Source organism: Thermobia domestica, chromosome 7, assembly GCF_964235325.1.
Source record: "Thermobia domestica chromosome 7, izTheDome1.hap1.1, whole genome shotgun sequence".
Classification (NCBI taxonomy): Eukaryota; Metazoa; Arthropoda; class Insecta; order Zygentoma; family Lepismatidae; genus Thermobia; species Thermobia domestica.
In genome coordinates, this window is record NC_137460.1 from 62007365 (window position 1) to 62033061 (window position 25697).

The 25697-nt window shown below is 36.5% G+C and overlaps 1 protein-coding gene across 1 annotated transcript in view; it reads right to left on the reverse strand.

Moving 5' to 3' along the window:
- LOC145690159 (nose resistant to fluoxetine protein 6-like) overlaps positions 1-24396 on the reverse strand; it is a 120381-nt gene extending 95985 nt beyond the window's left edge. Inside the window, exon 1 of the mRNA XM_081764770.1 lies at positions 23956-24396. Within this exon, the coding sequence (XP_081620896.1) occupies positions 23956-24193 (238 nt within the window). The 5' untranslated portion in view covers positions 24194-24396. The remainder of the gene's footprint in view (positions 1-23955) is intronic.
- Positions 24397-25697: the final 1301 nt, after the last annotated feature.

Sequence of the window (25697 nt, forward strand, 5' to 3'; positions counted from 1 at the left end):
CCGTTTTTACGATATACGACTAATTTACGACAGCGAACAAAATAATTTCGCATTGAATGTATTATTATTATCATCGTTAGTGCTAATTATTATTACTCCCTAGCTATTTGAACTGCACACAAATTAAAAAGGAAAGTCATAATTTCACTCATGCACTCTCTTACACACACAAATGCGCATACGTACACACACGCACACACCAAAAAATGACAAAAAGCAGAACAGTGACACTGTTTAACCGGTTTCCACTGTAATAGCAGCGCAAAAACTACGACGCGCACGACATCTACTCAGAACTACTAAGATCGAAGTACTAAGTCTTATGACAGGTCGGCATGCCACGAGAAAGCAAGCTCTTTACAGTAAATTCGTCTTCATAACAAATGACCACGAATATATAGGAAAATTAAAAAAAAAAAAAAAAACGGATGGTCAAAAGGAGTTCGAGAATCAAGATTTTTTAATTCAATTAAGTTTGACTAACGAATTAAGAATATCTGATACGATGATGATAAGGTGAAATACAAAATAGAAATATGTATTAAATAATACCAATGCCATCCAGAGGCGCATCTACAGAGAGGTCCACCGGGGCCGGATCCCCAAAAAACTTCCTAATTCAACATACACTTGTACACTTTCTCAATAAAACTACACCTGTTTAACAGGGAAATGGTTGATGTAGCATGAAAAATTTTGATCTTACACTTCATTTGTACTATTTCTCTTATAAAAACAATCTAGTCCTATCATTTTTTCTGAAAATATAGGTGGAAGAATTTTACAATTACTTACCGTCTTTTCTGACGGAGAATAATAACCGTTCAACACTACATGGACGTAGTGGCTCGTAGTATTGGACCTTCCACCCCCAAGATTGGACCCCTTCCAACGAAAATTTCTGGGTGAGCGCCTGATGTCATGGTTGTATTAATGGTACTCCCCAGGGCCTTCTCTGATTGAACTTTAATACGGCGTAATTCGTAATTTGTGATATTATTATTATTACAGTGGAACCTGGATAATTCGAACCTCAAGGGACCAGTAGAAAAATTCGAATTATCCAAAAATTCGAATTAGAAAAGTTTTTGTAAATGGTTGAAATAAACAATCAAACTTCAGGTTTTAACATAAAGACCATTATTGGAGCTAATAATAAGTGTTTTAAGTACCATACACTCATTGTAAAACTAAAAAAAAAAAAAACATAGGTTAATACAATATGAAGTTAATACAAAAGGATATTACTGTATAAATAGACAAATAACTGTCATGAGACTCAAAAAAAATGCGACTACTGAACTGTGTCGGGAAGTGCACTTTTGTGATTTATGAGCAGTAGAGACGTGTGCAGAACAAAACAGGCGGCCGGCCAGCGCATTGGTGTACGTGCTAGGAAAGGAGTGGATGGGTGGTTGCAATGACCTTCAAGCTAAGTAGTCTGCGGGCGAGGCGGAAAGCCTGCTGCAGTACGTATCTTCATCCATTTCTTGGAAAATCCGACCCGATGACTTGACCTTCTTTTAGATTTACACAGCAAAAACTTCGAATTATCCAGATTATAATTCGAATTAACCATGATTCTTTTTAGCATTGTGTGTATATAAAATTCTAGGGACCAAGAGAAAAATTCGAAATAAAGAAGTTTTCGAATTACAGAAGTTCGAATTATCCAGGTTCCACTGTATTATTATTTGTTATCATTATCAACAAGGAGTGTAAACAACTAAGAAATAAGAGAACAGAGTCTATAGTACATGACTATGCAGACTACAAAGCAACTATCGGAAGTTCACTTAAGTAACCACATTAAGGAAATGTATCTACTGCATCTGTACTTAACTCTTTAACAACTAACTTCAGGATTTATTTCAAGCATTACAAAGTTGCGTGGTTGATACGAATAGAAGGTAAATTCTAACACGAAAGTAAATTTCCAAAAGCAATTTAACAAAAAGAATTTTTTGAAGGATGATTCCAATAAATGACGCGTCGCTAATTAAGAAGTTTAAAGAGTTCTAGCATCAATATCCGCTTCGCTGGGTTAAATAAAGAGAAAATAATAACATTATATGTTCCATTAGTCAGTCACTGTTTTACTATTACTAAAGCACTCTCTTTACTTTTACTAAAGCTTTTTACTATTACTAAATCTAAATGATATGGGTCATTTTCGATCATTTTTATATTTATCTTCCCTCCCCTCCCATGTTACGTGGCTGAATTTAGATTTAAACAACATCGAAAGTGTCACTGTTCATCATAGTGATCCCGTACACTAATATCGGTCATTTACCATGATTTTTATATTTTTTTCTCCCTTCTCTCCCCCATGTAGCAAGGCAAGACATCGGAAGGTCATTGCTCATCTAACAACAATGAAAACTGTGGATTCGACACTAATATTGGTAATTTCGATCATTTATATATACATTCTTATCTTTGCCACTTCCATCTTCTCCCCCTGAGTATGTGTAATTGTCCAGGTTTCAATACTGTACATCGTTGCGGTCTTATTACCATCCTAAATATACATGGAATTTTAACCTGCAACTTACTTTCTTGTCATATAGCATCCGGTTCATCCTTCTCCAGTTTAGAAAGCCAGATTTCATTCTATGTTGAGTTTCTGTATGTAAACCCTCCCTCCTCGTCCAGTTACGGTCCAAGATACTTAAATAGAGGTTCTTCTTATAGCCGTTAGAAGGTCCCACTTTCTTTGTTGAGTGCCAACTAAGATTAATAACACGCTGACTCCTAACAGTCACGCAAGGCAAAAAGAAATGGAACGAAGTGAATGAAATTGTGCACAGATATTGTAGACGTAAATGAGGGAATACGTGTTTCGTATTTTCCTGAAAAAAAAAAAAAAAGTTGGGTAGGGCACGGACACCTCCACACCTATGATCACGAAATATCAGAAGTGCTAATAACAATAAGTCAGAAGTACCTAAAGGACATGAAGAATTGCAAACTTTATATAGGAACAATACGCAAAATATAAAGGAGTGCGTGTTTTTTTTATTATTTTCTGCGGGAAAACGATTTTAGGGGGCAAAAGCCCCCCACTCAAAATTTTGAAATTTGACGCCCAAAAAACAAGAAGTGGAACGAAGTGAACGAAATTTTGCATAGATATTGTACACGTAAGATAAGGAAATACATGTTTTGTATTTTCCTTAAAAAAAAAAAAAACAACGAAAAAACAGGTAGGTGGTGCACGGACCCCTCCAAATCTTTGACTACGAAAGATCAAAAGTGCGGATTAATATACATCAGAAGTTCCTAAAGGATGTGGGGAAGTGCAACGAAACATTGTTTAGGGATAATACGCAAAAAAATAAGCAAACGCGTGGTTTTAGTTTGTGCGAAAAAAAAAAAATGTTGGGGCCAATGCCGTCTCGATTCTCGAAGAACCCTTTCTCGTCTCATATAGATTCTTGAAAAGATTTTCTCGCCTTGTCTTATCTTTTTTTTTTTCTCGTCTCGTTTGGTAAATTTATATCTTTATGTTTTCAGGATACTTCCATGTCATTAGAGGTCCATGAAATGTGTGATATAACAACATTTAAATCATATCCATTATTGAAGTTAAATGTGTAACGACTTGCATATCTTTTAAACGTTGAAAACATGATATTCAATGTTATCGTATCAATTTATAGCTCTTATACTATGAACCACGTAACACTAAAACCGTGTTTGATATCTAAATCTTGAGTGAACTAGCATTGCTTATAAGATAAGTGAAATTTCTCTTTTCATCTTAAAAAATGAGACGAAGATCGAGACAAGACGAGAAATTTCCCGTATTGTAGGCAACACTGCTTCTCACCGTTTCAGAAAACTTTATACAACAGAGTACATTAGGTAAGCTTGCTTCCTTTAGTTTGTAGCATTTAAATATTTTGCCGATGTGACTCCCCTCAAGAGCCGCCATTGGTTCTTTGGGAACTGGAATCACAGACGAGCAATATGCAGACAATACAATATGAACACAAGTTTGAAATCACGAGCGGGACCAGTGGGAGGTTCCCGATGACAGAGAAAGAAGCAGGTTGTGCAGTGTTGGCAGCTATACAGTAATTATCATACACGGAAAGAAATTTTTAAGATCACGCACAAGGTGCAAAAGAAAAAAACTTGTTCCAGTATATTCTTGAACTATACTATAGAAACGAGTATTACAGTAACTTAATATACTTATCACATTTCGCTAGTTTTTCTTTTACTTTTTCCCGTCTAAAACTGTTAATCTTGATAAGCAGTATGCTTTTTGTTCTTTCTATGTTTATGGCCTCATGAGAAACAGCGACAATAGCACCATGCTTTCTCGACATTATTCGAATTTGATTCGTTGTTACTTGTGCAACCCTTAAAGAACTTGCATTTCAACAGAAAGTGAAATGAAATGAAATCTTCGAGTTTTACGTCCCACGTTCATGCGGTACGATGATGATGAGTAATGAATTAAATTGTGTAATGAAGAAAGTGGGATGGAACGGGAAAACCCCGAGAAGACCCACTCACACGGCGTTTGTCCACCACAAAGTTCACTTAGTGGGGCTGGGATCGAACCCGGGACCCCAACCACCAGAAGTGAACGCTCTACCACTGAACCACCGCGGCTCCGGCATTTCAACAGAGAATATTGGTTGAAGTACAGCCTTGTTAAAAGAAAAATAGTGACCCCAGCTCTTATTGAAAACCCCTGTAATTGGGATTAATTCAAACAAATGTGAATTTCCTTTAAGCAATTGAGATCTACGTGTACATTAGAGCCGAAATATTGAATTTTCTTACATATACGATTGCCAGAAGAGTACCTTCTAAAGAAGGTGGTGTTGGGTTATTTTAAATTGCTTTTAGAACTAGTTGCGTAGACGTTTTCTGCATAAAGTATTTGTATCTTTAAACTCCTACTTATCTTCTGTAGTATCAATAGAATACTGCTGAACTGCAGCAAGACTCCTAATAAGACTTCACAACTTTAATGCATGTATGGTATATACTCCTTAGTTACATAGACTGCCACTAATACAATCACTAAGGCTCCACAATATAAATCTTCACATGACAATCTTATCCTGTCGTATCTTCTTTAGCTTATACAACTAAATCAGAAAAATAAACACACTGCTGAACAAGACTGCACTTATTTAATATAAAAACACATTTACACGTGACGTTTCGATCTTCTAGCCAAGATCCTCATCAGACGTACACTGAGTGATACAACGACGACGACGACGAAATAATTACTTTACTCTGCCAAGCAGGCGGAGATGGGCCTCTAGCAATCCTGCTATTTTACCCAGGGCTTCTCTTCACTTTTGTGGCAGGTTTAAGCTGAAACAAGTCACTATTGGAACTCTGGTTTTGATTCTTCGAGTGCGCTGCCGATGTTGTGTGTTCCCGATGTTCTTGAGTTCTCTTCTGGAGAAGTGGTCCTGTACTTGTGGTCCTGTACCTGTGGTCCTGTACTCTGGCTGATGATGTCTTCTTCGCTAGATTTGGTTACGATGCACTGTTATCCATGGAGAATTACCAAAGAAAGAAGCACTTGGCACTAAGCTCAAAAACATTAAGTGTGAATGAATTATACTGAGGGTGTTATTATCTTGTTTGAGGTTTGGGGTGATGTGTGCTAGGTGATGGTGGGTGGAGTGTGATGGGTAGTGTTCGGTGCGGTAGTGTTCTTCTCTGTAGTTTTGGGGGGAGTGATGTCGGAACAATAGATGTTTAGATTACCTTTGGTTGTGGTGAGGATATTGAGATGTTTGCGAAAGATATGGCGGGTGACTTTTGAAATAGCTTGGTGAAGGGTTTTCTGGTGGGGGGGATCAGTGATTGTAGAGAGGATGGAAGCTGTCCATATGAGTATGCATTCGATGGCGCCTTCAATAGCTTCATTGATCTTGGCATCTATATCTGTATCTTGAATTCCTTGTTCAGATTCTGTGTCCTCTTCTTTTCTTGGTTCTTCATTTTCTTTTTCTTCATCTGCTTCTGATGATCTGTTTGTGCGTGTCTGACAAGGGCCGGAATCTGGTAGTGGTGGGAATTCGAACTGATTGAGTAGGTTTGGAATAGTCTGCCTGCGTTGGTTTGTGTGTGGCCTCTGAGGACAGTCGCTGCTGCCCGTTCGATGTCCTAAACATTTGCAAGTGGCACAGAACCATCTGTTGATGGGTTTGTTGCAAGGCTGATTGTGACTCTCACCACATCTGAAGCAAACTCTTGGGCGAGTGCATGTTTGTGTGCTATGATCGTAGCCATAGCAGTTATGACACGGAGTAGGTCTGGCTGAGGAGCGGGACGCTTCAACTTTGTGTAGCTTGTCTTGAATGTAGATTCCTTCAGCGATGAGCTTGTTCACCGTTGCAAAACTATGTGTGAAAAGACGAATCAGGGGCAGTGGTCCTGTTGCATTCTGGATGCGGGTGATGTTACTGAAATTCACCATTTGCTTGTCTAGATTATCTTCGATGGTTGCGATGTCCAAAGTTTTATCAACTCCCCTGATTACACATGTATAAGTATGTCTTCTATTGTTTGTGTTTGGTTGTTTGCCAGGAGGAGGCAACTTGCCGTCAGCTCTATCGATGTCTTCTTGAGAAGTGATGTTTGTGATTTTAACTTTCGGACCAAAGTCCCTTGGTGAGAATTTTGTGATGAAAGCGTCTATTGCTTCCCTGGTTTCGATGATGATGTGGAATCCTTCTCCATTGAGTGTTGGTCTGCCACGAAGATGTCGGCGATGTTCAGGAATGCCGTTCTTGATAAAATCGAAGAATGCGTCTTGTTCGTAAAAATGAGCAGCTAGGTTGGTAAGGACGTAGTGACGAGTGGGAGGGGGTTGGGAGTCAGAAGAGTTGGTGCAGGTAGTTGTCTTGGGATCGGTGGTGCAGTTAGTGTTTGTGTCTGTGGTGGTGCAACTTGTGTTCTTCTCTGTATCTGCTGGTGAGGTACATGTAACAGGATCTGTGTTTGTGTTACTAACAGTTTTCTTCTGTGTGGATTTCTTAGTACGTTTGCGAAGCACCATGATAGCTGAGTTCACACACGTTCACTCTACGCGATCTTCTTCTCGAATCCCAATTGAATGATTTGATGAGTGATACAAAAAATTACTCAAGTATATATACACAATCATCTACCTATCTGCTCTCTCATTGGCCAGTTCAAACAGCCAATCAGAAGCGTGGAAATCTATCTGAACTGACCAATGGGACAACATAACATTCTACCAGAAAGAAACAACAAGGAGCAATCAACCATTGAATACATTAATTCACATACATTTTTCTGTATTTATCAATAATATTTCTCCATTCTTTATTAATGTTGATACCTTTGGTCGAATTCATTAAGTTTACATCCCCTTCCTTTTCTATCCACCAGGCCTCTTTCCACTTTCTCGGCCACAATCTTTTTTCCCGTTCCAGCACAATAACTTGTTCCCAGTTCACATCATGTCCCTTTTCTTTTACATGTTTAAAGACTGCGTTAGTTTCTCTGCCATATTTCACATCACTTTTATGTTGTTTAATTCTTTCTTTTAATAATTTCCCCGTTTCACCAATATATTTCATATCACAATCCTTACAATTTATTCAATAAATGACACCTTTCTGATCTCTCTTTTCTTTTTTCTTCCCTTTTCTTTTGACCATGTCCAACAACGTTCTGCTACCTTTTCTATACACCTTGATCCCTTGCTTTCTAAACATCTTTTTTAAAATCTCAGTATCTTCTCCTAACCCTACAATGCTTTTCCATGCCCCCTCATTGTCCTCCCCACTTTTACCTTTCCCCGAGACCACAGATGCTTTAACGATATCCCTTTTACTATAACCATTCTCATACAGCTGTCCTTTAAAGATTTGCACATTCTCTTCTACATTTTTGTTACAAATTTTGGTAATTCTTTCTAACATATTTCTTATGAAATTAACTTTTGTGCTTCTATCTACATTACTTTTCTTATTACAATAAATACCAGCACTACATTCTTTTTGATACCATTGAGTCTTAATGCTCTTCCCTTCCTTACTCATTAAAATGTCAAGATAACATAATACACCTCCCTGCTCTGTCTCTAGTTCTAATTCTATTCCCTTCTCCTTATCTTCAATACTACCTACGAACTCTATCAACTCTTCTTTTGATCCTTCCCATATCCCAAAACAATCATCAACGTATCTACATAAAAATCGAATCTTTTCTTTCCCCATTTCTATCACATCCTTCTCCCACACATTCATAATGATATCAGACAATACCGGGCTTATCTTAGATCCTATACTTAAACCATCCTTAATCTTATATATGTCATTCTTAACTTTACAGAAACCAAACTCTCATATTAAGTTGAGGGCTTTTCTAACTTTCTCCCATTTCCAGCCTTTAACACATTCTCCCCCCATAACTCCCTTAATCGTATCAAGTATAGCACTTCTCTTTAGACTATGGAACATGGCTTTAACATCTAAACTAAACAAAATACAATCATTATTAATTTCAGCATTACTGGTGTAGTTTATTACTTCTCTATAGTCTTTAACTGCCAAAGTCTTTTGTCTGTCTCTTACCCACTCTAACACTGGTTTCAATTCACTTTCTAGCGGTTCCAAATAATTATTCCTACAGTCCATAACTGGCCTAAGCTTTACTTCCTTTTTGTGTATTTTTGGAAAACCCTTTAAAACGGGCACTCTTCCATCTTCATTCATCCATTTCTTAAGTCCCTTCCCTTTACATTCTTCTTTTAATTCTTCTATAATTTCTTCTTTCTTCTTGTCAACTAATTCATATTGTTCATCCATCAAATCCTTCACCTTGTCCTCATACCACGCTTTATCCATTACCACTCTCGCCCCTCCTTTGTCAGCTCTCTCTACCACTATGTCCTTCCTTTTCCTAATGCTATCATATCCTCTTCTTTCTTCTTTTGTCAAATTCGAAGATCTTCTGTGGATTTCTTTCTTTACCAAAACCATTGCCTTCCTTCTTAACTACATCAGGCTACTTATCTACCACAATAGATTTTCACTTAAACACGAACTTTCCTGTAACTCAAAAAAACTATTCCAATAACGTAAGCCACATTTGGGTCTTACTATAAACTTAAAAGCTGTCCTGTACATAAACAAAGCATTTCATTCGATACTTAAATTGTTCTACAACTCTCAACAGTTTTGCCCGATTAAACATGAAAAAAAAACTTTGTCAGATTATTTACACTCTCTACATTCTCTCGGATATAGCCCTAACCAAACTGATAAACCCTAACAGGTGAGTGGCCAAGATTTTAAAATAATATTGTACATTTGTCAAATTTCTTGTCTTTGTCTACTAGAATTGTTCCATGTTGTGTTCTGCGTCCTTATGCAACATCGAGTCCATGAAGACATTGACCTACTATTGTTAACCTGGATTCCAAATCATAACTGGGTACACAACTATTATGAAAAAATTAACCCTCGCAGTAAATCGTTCTTCAGCACAGTGTCTCGTCTACAATAGAGCTACAATCGTTGAAGATATCTAAACTATTTGGTGTAGGAATTAATTCGTGCGGTTGGTACGCACACATTGAAGCTGTAGTACAAACACAAAATACATAAATACCTTAAGAAAAATATTGTCCATCGCTAGCCACCACTTTCGCCCATCTGTCAGGCAATCTACGGATCCCGTGGCGAAAGAAGTCCTCATCCTTGGAAGCGATCCAGTCAGAGACCCATGTTTCGATATCTTCTGAAGAAGTAAACCGCTGTCCAATCAAATCGTTGTTCATGCAATCGAACAAGTAGTAGTCCGAAGGAGCAACGTCTGGTGAATACGGCGGGTGGGGTAAAACTTCCCATCCGACATTTTCTAAATAGGTTTTGACCGGTTTTGCGACATGTGAGTGAGCGTTATCATGTTGAACAATAAGTTTATCATGTCTGTTCTCCCATTCTGGTCGTGTTCTGGCCAGAGCTTGCTTCAAACGCATTAATTGTCGTCGATAACGTTCTCCATTCATAGTTTCACCCGGTTGCAGCAGCTCATAGTACACCACACCTTTCATATCCCACCATATACACAGCATAACCTTTGCACAGTGAATATCTCGTTTTGGTTGTGATGGACCTGGTTCACCTGGTTTCACCCAGGCCTTTTTTCGTTTAGGGTTCTCGTAATGGATCCACTTCTCATCACCCGTAATAATTCGATGCAGAAACCCCTTTCTGCTCTGTCGTTGAAGCAGCAATTCGCAAATGGTTTTTCGTCTTTCAACGTCTCTGTCTTTCAATTCATGTGGAACCCAATGTGACATCTTTTGAATCATTCCCATGGCTTTCAAGCGTTTGGAGACTGTTGTTTGATCAACGCCTAATGCTGCTGCAAGTTGTTCCTGCGTTTGACACGAATCCTGCTCGAGCAATGCTGTCAATTCTTCGTCTTGAATTTTTTTTGGCTGTCCAGCTCGCTCTTGGTCTGCCAAGCCGAAATCACCACTTCTAAACCGTGCAAACCACTTCTGACACGTTCGCTCAGCTAGAGCATGGTCACCATACACTTCCACCAAAATACGATGACTTTCAGTCGCACTTTTCTGCATGTTAAAGTAATGCAGCAGGACACCCCGCAAAAACACTTTATCAGGCACAAATTGCGCCATGTTCACTTAACTACAAACTGGTGTTGTTGACGCTTTAATCCACTGCCCTATACTACGGACGATACGCGATGACAGGGGTTTGCAACACATGTGTGGATACACGGAACTGTGGGACGCTCCGTTCGTTGCGCCATCTTTTGTCCACCCGCACGAATTAATTCCTAGACCAAATACTTTTTTTTTTCGCAGGGAAACATTCACTATTAACATTCTTCTATCCGAAAGTCACTTGAATATTGATACTTTAGTTAAATGTCTGAATAAGTGCTGGCTCCTTTGACTTCTTACATGACTGATTCTCAATTACAGTATAATATCAATTCTTCGAGTCTCGGCAATTTGATCTTGAATGAGATGAATTTTTGAATATGAGATAGCCACAGCAATCTATTCCTGGCGTTTCCAATAAACACAATGACAAAATTATTTCGTGTAGATTATTGTACTGTATGGAGTAAAAAAAAAATGGACATTACGCAAAAAAAATGAAAAACGACTGGAAACTTCCGAAATATACAAGGATGTTGTAAAATAGAGGATCTGCCCATGCGTATTTTTATCATATGAACTCAGTGAAGCTATAAAAAAAAGAAGAAAAGAAAGAAAGAAAAAAAACAACGGAGTATCGTCTGAGTCGGCAGGTCGGATTGGCTATTTTCGTTTCCGCCATGAATGTTCGCTCGAACCATTGTAATCTTAGTGGCGCGCAGTGGGCAGAGTAGGTGTGGCGAAGCTGTGACGTATGGCTTCACGATTTTGTTGTATGGGCAGATCCTCTATTTTATAACATCCTTGGAAATATATGTATGTGTGTGTGGTGGAAAATAGAGAGAATTAGCAGGGTGGAGCAGAAAACGATTGAGAAGGTCTTAGAAATGGTGGAGGGAGGAAAGAGCAGTTTTCGACATTATTAAGAATAGAAAGAAATGAAACCTTTCAGTTTAACGTCCCACGATTATGCCTGTTAGGCTAAGGAAGACGAATGAATTAAGCAAATGAATGATAACAGAAAAACTGGTGGAATGAGAAAGTGGGAAGAAACGGGAGTACCCCGAGAAAACCCACGGACACGATGGTATCCCCCAGAAACTTACGTGGCCGGAATCGAACCAAGGACCCCCACAAACCAGAGGTAAGGTCTCTACCACTGAGCCACCGTTTTCCCCTAAGAATAGGAAGAGAAAGTGGTTGAGACATTGGCTAAGAAGAAACTGTATCATGACGCACGTACTAGATGGTATTAAGACAGGGAAAAGAGGGAGAGGGCGAAGGAGACTACAATTAATGGACGATATCAAAACAGAAAAATCGTTTATGAAGACGTAAAGTTTAGCGGAAGACCGTGGAGCATGGAAGCTTCTCAGTCGCGGCAACTGACCTGCCAATAATATCAGAAATCTATGATCATGATTATGATGACTAGATTGCTATACACTTAGCATGTACACTTTATTAATTTATGTACACTTTATTCTACCTAACCGTTCCATTCAAATTATAATTATTTGTAAGAAACTTGCTTGATTTTGTGTTTCATATTCCACGAAGTTTTAATCTGAATGTTTGGTACAAAGAATGAGTACTAAAAACATCCCCCGCCAAAGAAATAATAGAAACAAACTCCTGCAAAAACAAAGTTAGTCATTCGGAGACTAAACCGAACCGAGTGGGGTTAGTACGTTTGTAGCGTTATGTAATGGATATTTTGTAATGATAAGTTGTTTTAAATTGTTAATGTACTGTAATTTGTTCAACCTATAGTGAGTCTATAAAATAATAATAATAATAATAATAATAATAATAATAATAATAATAATAATAATAATAATAATAATAATAATAATAATAATAATAATAATGTCAAATTTCCTACTTTCCCGTACAATCCAAGTCATCCTTGGTAGATTCCAACTCAGATTTCCGGAATTTAAGTATACTTTCCTACACAATTGATTTTCTTCGGTAACCCTTGAATTTTTAAGCATACATATCGCTCTCAGTAAGGCAATTATTTCATTTGCCATTCATCATCTCCCTCTTGCAAATATACTAATAGAGTGGAATTTATCACAAACTGCACGCAGCTAATATACTAACCTTTAGATTAACATACAAACACCCTGGGGCGGAACAACCAGTTATAAGGTTGATGATCAATCTCCCAGTCAGCAGAGCTGGTTTCTGTTCAACTGTGGCAAGGGAGGAGCTATTCAGATGGTATGACTTTACTCAAGCAAAGATGCAAGTAAATGTACCCACGTGCTGGGAGCCCTCTCTTCTCGGCTCCCCAAGATAAGCGTAGTCTCTCAGTTCGTATTATTATTATTATTATTATTATTATTATTATTATTATTATTATTATTATTATTATTATTGTTGTTGTTGTTGTTGTTATTAGTTGCACAAAGACTACAAACTAGTGGTATTTTGTATATTTACGTACATTTACGCATTATTTCTCACAGATATAAAATGGCCTTATCGCTAAGAGAGCAATGTTCTCTCCGATGTATCAAGGGATTTTATTCTTCACTAGCAGAATAACCATTCTTCGCACGCTGAGGATACGTTTTATTTCATACATAAAATATTAATGGGGGGCTGAATTTGGACTTAAACGGCATCGGAAGTGTCACTGTTCGTCTCAGCAACGCGGAAAACTATGGATTCGACACTAACATCGGTCATTTTCGATTATTTTTAAATATCTTCCCTCCCCTTCTCCTACGCTGCTCCGTCAAAGTGAAATAATAAATACCATCCCAGGCCTGAACCTCATATAAGTTGAAAATTTGATCGAGGTCAGCTAGGTGGTTCATGAGGTTTGAAGTCACAAACATAGTCACTTTTAATTTTATATACTACTAGCAGCGTTCACCCCGCTTCGCTGGGGTCACCCCGGAACGCAATAAACCTTGTTAATTAGATAATTTTTACTTTTTCGCTTTCAAGTGATATGATAAAAACCATAGTAGATTGCAGTAAATGTTAACATTATATCGCCTGTCATTTATGTTAACCCGCCGAGTGACACGGTCATGCGGGTTGCATATAAATACGTTTATTTTTACCTATGATGAACTAACAAAGGATTTGTACGTTATGGACACTTGAATGGTCAATTATCTCAAGACACTGGTAATTGAAAATTAAAGTGATATGATAAAAACCATCTAGGGTCCAAATCCTAATAACCCCCCAAAAATGAAAGAAATTGGTTCAGCCGTATTAGCGTGATGAGGGAACAAAGGATTTGTGCGTTCTCTTTTATATATAAGATACTAGCAGCGTTCACCCCGCTTCGCTGCGGTCACCCCGGAACGCAATAAACTTTGTTACTTAGATAATTTTTACTTTTTCGCTTTCAAGTGATATGATAAAAACCATAGAAGATTGCAGTAAATGTTAACATTATATCGCCTGTCATTTATGTTAACCCGCCCCGCTTCGCTGCGGTCACCCCGGAACGCAATAAACTTTGTTACTTAGATAATTTTTACTTTTTCGCTTTCAAGTGATATGATAAAAACCATAGTAGATTGCAGTAAATGTTAACATTATATCGCCTGTCATTTATGTTAACCCGCCGAGTGACACGGTCATGCGGGTTGCATATAAATACGTTTATTTTTACCTATGATGAACTAACAAAGGATTTGTACGTTATGGACACTTGAATGGTCAATTATCTCAAGACACTGGTAATTAAAAATTAAAGTGATATGATAAAAACCATCTAGGGTCCAAATCCTAATAACCCCCCAAAAATGAAAGAAATTGGTTCAGCCGTATTAGCGTGATGAGGGAACAAAGGATTTGTGCGTTCTCTTTTATATATATAGATAGATTGCCTAGACCAATTCTACGGTCTTCTGGTAAGTTTCTGATAAGCTTAACAGATTGCTCTAGCTGTTTACTATAATGATATCCAGAATTAACTATTTGATAGTTTTATCTGTCAGTTATAAAACTGAGAGTTAAGTAATACTTTCTCCGGTTAGGGTGTGATTAATAAAACGCCCCTTGCTTGGTTCAAATCTGAAAACGTACTATTTAAAGGTATTATGAAAACGGATATACATTGTGAAACATTATGGTTGCAGTTATAAATTTATCAATTTACGTTATGTAAAAACGGTTGGATTCAGTTAATTTGAATGTAATTTTCTAGGAAGTTTCTATAAAGATAGGTAATGTTGTTAAGATTATGATTAACACACAGAAATTACCTTATAATTCATTGCATGATACACTTTTAACATACAAGTTGACTAGAATAGAAATTAATCAATTATGTAATAGTGCATTATCTTTATCTGCAACTTGATTACAGGTTTCTATATTTTCTCTTTTCCTGCATTGTATTACAATAGTTCGGAATTCGTGTTAATTATAGTTTTATGCCTCATATACCCTCGATGCTAATAAGAGTCACTAAACTTTAGTCAGCCAATCTTTGACTGCATACAAAAAAAAAAAAAATGTTCTCAAAATTACACATAATATATTGCTTCTGTTTTTAACAGAAAGAACAATTGGTATGAGTACGCCCAGTAGTGTTAATGATACCACTATAATGTCTATTTCACTTCCTTGATAGATATTCAATATATATATTTTTTTTCAGAGTTCTTCGTAGCTCATTGCATTAGATTTGTAAATGGATTTTGTAATGGGTGTAATCATGTTTACTGCTGTTAAAATAAAAAATATTTTCTCTTAATTTTCATATGTATCTTTTAGCTTATTTATTTGCTTCGATCGTAATCGTTGCCTATTCAGGATAACTACACACGAAACATCATTATCTAATAGCTGCATTTAGTTGTAGGGGGGGGGGGAGATAAAGTAAAAGCTCATTTGGTGACTGTATGAAAGAATCAATAAACTTTTACACAATATTGGATTAAAATGGAATATTAAAAAAAAAAACATCCGAAAAATCCAATTGTGAATAATTGATGGCGAAACAGTGGCGGCGCCAGGGGGCACAAAGAAAGTGAATGAAATGCGAAGAAAAGTAAACAATTTACACTGACAAACTGTAGGAGCGGATGTTATATGGAACGTGCAGCAACAAATGTTAATGAACAAAGGCAACAATGGCTACCCTGTAGGGAAACTGTGAAAGTCGGAATGTAGGAATACAGTATCTTTGTAACGGAGAGAAATAGGAATGTCGGGTCAAAAGATATCAAAGAAAACCGCATTCGAAGAATCCAATTATGCACACGTATGGTGGAACAGTGGCGGCGCATGGGAGCTACAAATAAACTGTTAAACACTCTTAGTGATGGAACGTGCAAATCGTACAAAACACGTATGGAAGATGAGACATAGTGTACTGTAAAAACAAGAGGTATTGTACTTACCGTGATCAACATAATACTGTCCTACAGAAGGTATTTCAATATGTTCTCCTTGTTCTTCAAGACAGATAGTTACACTATAGCTTAAGGATTCTCTGACTGGTGGCAATAATGCTGGCGTTTGCCATAGTGTGGCAAATACAGTTCATACACGCTGGCGAAGATTTTCAATGTCATGCACGGTCGGTTGAACGTGGGGGCCATGCTCATCTACTACCACGATCTATCCACCTTCGTGAAAATATTTCGTTCAGATATACACGAATAGTGTGACATGAATGGGCAGGGATGCCATCATGCATAAACCACATACACTATCGAGTCCTCTGTGGCACGTCTTCAAGCCAAATAGGTATGCCCTGGGTCAAAAACTGCAGATATGATATTGCTTGCGTTCAATCGCTGTGGTAAGAAGTGTTGTTCCACAACGTTGTCATGAATCATACCAGCCCACACAAGCAATTGGAAACGCTGGTGATGCTTCGTCTCTACAATTGCTTGCGGGTTGTTGGATGCACATCGATGGTCATTGTGTACATTTGTGATGCCATCCCGTATGAATACCGCATCCGAGAACAACATCTGTTTTAGGACTTTTCTCCACGTTTCATTCACTTTCTTTGTGGCTAACTCTGGCGCCGCCACTGTTTTGCAATCACTTATACATAATTGGATTCTTCGGATGGGGTTTCCTTTTATATCTTTTGACCCGACATTCCTATTTATCTCCGTTACAAAGAGACTATATCCCTACTTATGGCCTTTCATAGTGTCCCTACAACGTAGCTATTGTTGCCTTTGTTCATTAACATTTGTTGCTGCATGTTCCATGTAACATCCCCTCCTACAATTTCTCAGTGTAAATTGTTCACTTTTCTCCACATTTCATTCACTTTCTTTGTACCCCTCCTCTGGCGCCGCCACTGTTTCGCCATCAATTATGCACAATTGGATTTTTTGGATGGGGTTTTCTTTGAATCTTTTGACCCGACATTCGGATTTCTCTCCGTTCTTGCGATATTGCAAATTGCCGCCTCGGAAGATGACATTTCAGATGCCTCTAGCGTCCAAACGAAGCCGCATTTACCCAATGTTCATATGACATTTTTTGTTTGTTTTTACCTTTAGATTTATCTCCCAAATTTTCTGTCATTGATGCATGACTACCCTGTATATATATTCTACATTTTATATGTATGTGGTCATCAAGAAATGTTTATATGATTGTGGCCAATTGTTTCGACAATATCACGTAAACTACAATCTCTAGAAACATGCCGTTTCCACTGATCGATTGCAAATTTTGTGTAGATTGTTCAGTTCTAACTAAATATTTAAAAATGGCCTTATTTCTTTATTACATTTTTTACGGGTACACTGGAAGTATTGAAATTTTAAAAAGTAAAGCATCATATCCTACGGGTTATACATTCCAACACCACACATTTGTATACGGAATTAGTATAGCTCTCCGGCGTTTGTTTCATGGCCAAATGATAATGAAAAACGAAGGATAACCATTGCTTCAGTCTAAGATGAATCTTTATTATTTGGAGTGTTTGGGGTAATGAATACCATATATCACTGACATTATAATTAATAATTAATGCATTTGTTTATTACATAGTGCATGTAAGAAGAAAGAAAATACTGATCATACATGAATTAGAAACTGTAACCGAAAGTAGACTCAAAGTTTGCAAACGGTGCAAGATATTGAAAAAAAATAATCGAAAAAATCTACCCTTTATAATATCCCTTACCGATTTTTATCAAGACGCCCTTCACTTGTGTCTGGAAAGGGACATGTACAGATGCTGTGAGGAGTGACAAGGAGATTCATGCTCATATGTGAATGATGTGCTGTGAAGAGAGCGCAGGTTCATCTAGATACTATGTTTTAAGTACATAACTATATAATATCGATATAGATAGACATATGACGTTCGATAATCATATTGAGCTGAACAAAATGTGATATTTGAAACTAAATTCTCATGCGTAGTTTTGGAGAAAATTGAGAAAAATGAAATTTCATGGGGCTAATAAATTTACTTTTGAGAATTAGTTATTTTTGACAATTTTCTAAAAAAAAAAGAATTACTCAGTTGATTTTGTTTATATTTTAGTCATTAATAAATGTTTCATTAAAAACCTTACAACACAAAAATAATTGCCTGGAAAATAATTCAAAAGGGTAGTTTAGGAAAACGGATTATTTTCTGATATTTTCTCAAGAATTACTCAGGCAATTTATGTACTTATTTCATAAATATACTAGAATTAATGCACAAGAGATAGTTTAATCTTGGGGACAACTTATTCGAAAACGATTATTATAATTTAGTTTACATTTCATAAATCAATGACTTATTCGAAAAATGCCTATTATAATTTAGTTCACATTTCATAAATCAATGACATTCGAAAAAACGCCTATTATAATTTAGTTCACATTTCATAAATCAATGACTTATTCGAAAAAACGCCTATTAAAATTTAGTTCACATTTCATAAATCAATGACTTTTCGAAAAAAACGCCTATTAAAATTTAGTTCACATTTCATAAATCAATGACTTATTCGAAAACGCCTATTGTAATTTAGTTCACATTTCATAAATAAATGTTTCTAGAATCATTGGAACATGGCATAATTCAATTTAAGAAATACGAACGGTAAAATTTAGTACGATGATCGGTACTGTTTATCATTATTATGTTTCTTTCCCATGTTGTATGAATGAATACTTAATTTTCAAACTAAGCTCTCCCATTCATTCCGCTGCAAATCAACAATTTCTTTTCCTGAAACTTTGAGTAAATACATTCTCGATAATAACAAACTTTTTTTTTTGCCTACAATTTCCAAAAAAATGTATTGCGAATTAGCCATAACTAACCTAAAAAGTAATTAGATTCTCGAAAACAACCAAAAGTGAAAATACTATTTCTACAGAAATTAATTTTAGTATGACCTTATTTCTTAGCAGAATTGTATTTCTCCTTACTAACGTTAAATGAATAGCAATGATAACTCATGACTAGAGATAGTCGCGAACCCAGAATTTTTTGTTGGGAGGGGTCCAAGCTTTAAAAGGTGGATCCAAGCTTTAAAAGATGGGTCCAATAGTACAAACCACTACGTCTATTTTAGTATTAAACTCGTATTCCAAGTTTTAAAAGGTGAGTCCAAGCTTTAAAAGGTGGGTCCAAGCTTTAAAAGGTGAGTCCAAGCTTTAAAAGGTGGGTCCAAGCTTTAAAAGGTGGGTCCAATAGTACAAACCACTACGTCTATTTAGTATTAAACTCGTATTATTCTGAACGTGAAAAGTTGATAAGTAATTGTAAAATATTTCCACCTAGATTTTCAGAAAAAAAATGTTGGAATTAGTGTAGAAATGTTTTTATGAGAGAAAAAGTACATCTGAAGTGTAAAATTAAATTTTCATACCGCATCAATCATTTCGCTGTTAAATAAGTATAGTTTTATTGTGAAACCGTACAAATGTACGTTCAGTTAGGAAGTTTTGAAGCGGGTCCGGACAAGGGCGCCCATCAAGGAGGGCAAGATGGAGCGCTCGGCTCCCTCTAGAAGAAATTATACTTCGGAATATCGAAAACCCAATAGAGTTTTTAGAATAGTTACAGCAAAATTTGAAACTATATTTGAAATGTCGCTTATTTTGCCCCCCCCCTTGGAAACTACAACATGGGCGCCCTTGGGTCCGGGCCCAATGGACTCCCCTGTGGGTGCGTCTCTGACTAGAGATTTGCGTGTATACGGACTCATTTTTAGTTTGTGGGCAGATGGTGGGTGTTCATGAATTCCCAAGAATTTTCACGACCATTCATTCTTCTAATCATTATAAATTACTAGTTGTTGCGTCTAAGCCTATGGCTCACTAAATCATCACAATAGTTTTAAACATGCAAATTTCCTATAGGCCACTACGCTAGCGTTATCTATTAGCGTTAGGAATGAAATGCTGGTAGCGCACCTATTAGCGAAACTATTAGCTGTTAGGAATTTTCTGTACGTTTCAACCATACCACCGTTATTTCCAAAATAAATTTTACCAAACGGAAAAAAATTTTGTTGCTGACTGTACTAAAGTGTCATTACCCTATTGAGTCAACTAACTGCCAGAGCAAAGTTGGTTTTGTAGAACTTTCTTTGCTAAGAGCTAATGTGATTTTATGCGAGTTTGTTTGAAGTGGCTTGCTTATTCTCCTTTCTCAAGGAGGTGTTCATATTTATTTCACTTTTACGTCTGCTGAATAAAAACATTATTGTCTTCTGAGTAATGAGATAAAATTAAAGTTATGTATATCCTCTGAAACCAATAGACAGATACGATATTATTAATTTGATCTTTTTCTTTACCAGGAATATCAATTTGACGGTATCTTAAGAGTCTTCATCCCGGCGAAATTAAAATACCGCTAATTTTACAGTAATTATGTGATATCTTCAAATAGATAAAATATAATTGAAATATGGAACAAGAGCGCCCTAGACAATATTATTTTGCGTGAGGTACCGTTATCACAAGTCACCTAGCGGCTTTCCGTTTTTAGCTGTTTAGAAACGCGAAAATAAATGCCGATTTTCAAAATGGCTCGAAATCGAAAGCAGATAAGTGAGTTGTGATAACGGTTTCTCATGTAAAATAATATTGTCTAGGGCGCTCTTGTTCCACATTTCGATTATTTTTTTTTATCTATTTGAAGATATCACATAATTACTGTAAAATTAGCGGTATTTTAATTTCGCCGGGATGAAGACTCTTAAGGAAGTACATATGTTTATCATTAATTTCGTAATTTCTGTCTGGGATTAGTATTGCTTACGAATCGAGAAGGTACTTTTTCAAATTCTGAGACAAGACGAGAAGTTTCACAAACTCTCGTGGGCAATACTAGTTCTCCCAAGTCTTGGATCTCTAAACAGTTTCCGTGTTACATGATTCACAGCATAACTAACTAACTTTATGACTTATGAGACCCGTAGGTTCAATTCCGCGTTCACAAAATGTTCTCCATTGACTTCTATCGTTAGTAAACTGGATCTAGTTTTTACTTCGTATTCCTTTGTATTGTTTTTGATTAACAGTACAAAAAAAGCATAAATTGCCAAAGTGAGCATACGAATATGTATAACGAAGAGCGTTTATTAACCTTAAAAGATACGCAAGTTACTCTAATAATAAACATGGTTCAAGTGTTGTTAATTATATCACATCCTTTTGTGAACCACACTTGACGCAGAAAGATTCTGATAACTTCTAGATGACATTAAGAAAGAAAAAAAAAAAAAAAAACAGGGCATAAATTTGGTACATAATTTACAAATCGACACGAGATTTGTTTTGCGAGAATCGATATGAGAAATAATTCTTTGCGAATCAACACTTTTACCAAAATTTTCGAGACGTCTCGTGGTCAACATATGATTCTGCATGAATGTTTATTCTTTTTATTATTATTATTTAGCGTACTTCATTTACAATAGAAAGAAATGGTTTTCAATGCTTAACTGTAATATTATCATTCGCGTATCATACGATTCTCAAAACTATAAACAAGTTGTGGAGTAAACAGGCTATACAACTTTGCCTTCTTATTATTTGCGGATGCGGATAGAAATGTTGCCGGCGACAAGGTAGTCCAGTGGTTAAAGCGTTGGTCTCACATCCGCGTAGTTCTGGACTCGATTCCCGGTCGGTACCTCCCCATTTTCGGGCGTCCTGAGACAAACTGGGGAGTCACATGAATATAAGATGTGACGGAAACTAGGTCTAAAAAGTTCATGATAGCCTGTTTCAGACAGAACAACGCAACAGGCTTACCACGTGTCATTAGCTAGGCTAGACGTAAATCAACGGGTCGCTAGCAGGTGGCGTTGGGGCGGCTCAGACTCATTTAAAGGATTGTTACGCCATTTGGTTTGGTTTTTGGTTTTTAGATAGACATGTTATGATCGTGTATCGATATATTGCAGACGTGGGTATGGTTAGTGATTTCGTGGGTGCCGTACAATCGCGGATTAACATACATTGTATCCGCGAAGATCTCTACGGACGACTCATGTTTTAAGTACATAATAGGGTAGGCCAAAAAAAATTGAAAAATTGTTTACTCAGCCGTAATAAAGCAGAATTTGGAAAAACTAAAAAGAAGTACAGAAAAAATAAATAAATCGGTTTATATCTTCCGATCGCATATGCTCTGAAGTTTGCTGAATTTTTTAAATCACATTTTTTACAATAATTTGTAACATTTTTAAATTAACCTCTTCGCTAATGTAATAATTCAAATTCTTATGTATTAGAACCACAGAAAATAATGTTTAAATATTATTTTAAATCCATTAACTTCTTCCGGTCGCGCATTGCCTTCAAAGTTAATGTAAGTTTCGAAAATAATTTACAAATAAAAAACTAGATCACAGTTCAAGAAGGAAATACAAGTTTTATTTTTTCTTTATTGAATACAAGTTTAAATTTTAAAAACAAAATATTTTAGCCAATTGTAAGATTAAAACAATCATAGAAGTGTGAATTTTTCCAAATTTTGGCAAATTTTATAGCACATGCGCGACCGAAAGATATAAACCGATATATACTGTATTCCAGTCTCCTTAATTTGCAACTTTCCCACAGTTAGGGTTGTCATTCGTCCCAGAAAATACGGGACCGTCACAGAATCGAGATCTGCGCTCCCGGCGTCCCGAAATATTTCTCGGGACGCTTAAATGTCCCGGATTTCAGCGAAGAAGAAAGGAAGGGAATATTAAAGCAAGCTTTTCTCACTGGATTAGGTATATAATAATTCTCTTCAACTTCTGAATACGGCAATTCAAATACTAAAAAAAAAGCTTGAATACATAAAACATGGATTTAATTAAATTCACGATTTAACTACTTTGACATTGAACGAAGTATTCATTTCATTGGGCCAGGGACAAAAGGTTTTACTGCTCAATCTTATTGTTATCTTTAATACTCTTGTTTGAATCTGCATCTTGCTTCTGAAATATTTTAATCAATAATCCCTAACCGATATTTTTGAGTAATTTTCAGCTGACTATTTAAGAAGAAAAATTAAAATTGTTTTATATTAATTAATTAAACTGAATTAATGTTGACAACGATGGGAAAATGTTGAGGTATTTAAAATAAAATAGAAGTTTTAAAGATATTCTTAAAAGATTTATGATATGCATCAATTACACATGCATCAAGTACTGTTGTGGTTGCCGACGTATCGCATTCTTAGTTTCATGTATTATATGTTTTTTGGGGAGTATGCTTAGTACAAGGGGTGCAGAAGCACGTAAAAAACAGAAAATTTACAGGAGAAATGAATGATACAAGTAATTAGACGTAGCAGAACGTAACCAAATCTAACCTAACCTAACCTAAAGTAACCTAAGCTAACCTGAACTAACCTAAACCAACCTACTATTAGTAGGAATAAGCGAAATTCTATCATTCTTTGGAAAAGTATGCTGGAACCATACACTAATATAACATAAACTAACCTAATATAAACTAACCGAACCTAACCTAAACTTACCTAAATTAACATAACCTACCCTAAACTAACCTAATGTGAACAGAAATTACCAAAATTGTAACATTTTTTAGAGAAAAGAGCTGGACCCCTTCTGCTAAACATAGGCCGTTTTTTTGTTTTTTTAAAGCCACTTTTACGCAAGAATACTGTAAATAAATATTAAAGCAACGTAATTTATTTAACCTTGAACTTCGGTAGATATGTGAATGACTTCTACAAAGCGAAAAAAAAAAAGAAAGTTACTGGTAAAACAGCTTGTCAATCTTAAGAAGATTTTAGAAGAAAGTTATACAATAACTTTAAAAAATGAAGACAAAAAATAAACTATACTAACTTTTCAACGCCCATATTTCAGCCTTTCTCAAAGCATTGAAGAAGTGTTCCATAGATGTAAAACACATGGAAGATACTTGCGACTTTTGGGAACTCCATACTGGCACAATACGATACGGGTCATACACACTTAAAATATCATCAAGGGTAAAGTTAAACGCTGTTGAAGGTTCAGCACTTACTGGTAATCCTGCTATTGTTGTAGACAGGATTACCAGAACTAAGACGTTAGTACCCATCACAACACTTGAAACAATGGCACGTGAATGATTCCTTTCCGAGTTGTGCACCAAAATCTACCACGACGAACTTTCACTCAAATATATGTTAATAGTGAAGTTATATAATGATTTTTCAATGGCATTGTTAGTTAAGCCTGTTATCATGAAGACTGTGAAGTGTATTTTCGTGCGCAAGCACAGAGCAATTTGCCTGCAGGGTTGTTCCTCTTGTCTGAGTTAGCAGCACTCTGACCACATGTCTGGAGTCACTGAAGTTAAGAGACTGGGACGTCCATTTCACTTCGTTGTATGTGTCATTTTTATTCACTCTTCATTCATTGGTTTAAAAAACAGAAGAAAAATAGCCTAATTGCAAGCTTCAGCCGCCACAAAGCGAAATTACTTGGAGAAAGTTGTAAAGTTAAGCAATATAAAAAGTAAAAACCGGTCAATACACGTGGCGCGATCTGATGGTGACTAGAAGTAATATCTCAGAAGTTAAATGGCTGAAGTATATTATTCACAAGTTGCTCAGTTGATAAATTATGGAAAGAACTAGGGGCGAATCCACGGGCGGGTCCACTGGGGCTTTCCCCAAAAGGTTCGTAACTCAACGTACATTTGTACACTTTCTCAATAAAATTATAGCCTACTTGTTTAGCAGGTAATTAACTGATGTAGCATGAAAATTTGATCTCACACTTCATCTGTACTTTTTCTCTTATAAAAATAATCCAGTTCTATCATTATTTTTCTGAAAATGTACGTATTTTACAATTGCTTATCGTCTTCTCGGGTGCAGAATAATGTCCCTTCAATACTACATAGACTTAGTGACTTGTAATATTGGAGCCAAACCCCAAAGCTTGAACGTGTCCCAACAAAAATTTCTGGGGGCACCCCTGGGCAGAACGTCGATCTTCATTGATGACAATCACAGTCATGACACACGTTAATACTACCCAGGCCCGTATCCAGGTGGGTCTAGGGGGGCCAGGCCACCCTAAATTTTTGCTGGCCCTCTAAAATTTTCACGGTAGGCTTGCAAATGAACCATAATATGGTTGGATCGGCCCACCCCCTAACTTCATCCGCCCCCCCCCCCTACATTTTTGGGCTCGCTACGGGCCTGATACTATCCAAGAGACAAGAAATAACGTTTCTCATTTCGTCCCACAAATTTTGTAGAATTCGTGTGTTCTCGTGGTTTTTGAAGTATTCCTTCTCGTTTCGCCTTGTAAACTTTTGTATTTTTTTTTTTTTTTTTTTTTTTTACTTTGGCAAGTAGTGCGTACAGTAGTATTAGTAAATTTAGTAATAGAGTAATATAAATGTTGTATAGGGATGTCTGTAGAAAAATTACTTTACAAAACAGATGGACATAACACAGATTCGTTACCAGAACGAAACATGAAGTTCATTCATAGTACAAAACTACCAGTAATTATAAGAAGAAATACATTTTTGAGATAGTATGATATGCAAAGATATTCAATAAAAATCTCTCTCTTCCCCTTAACAT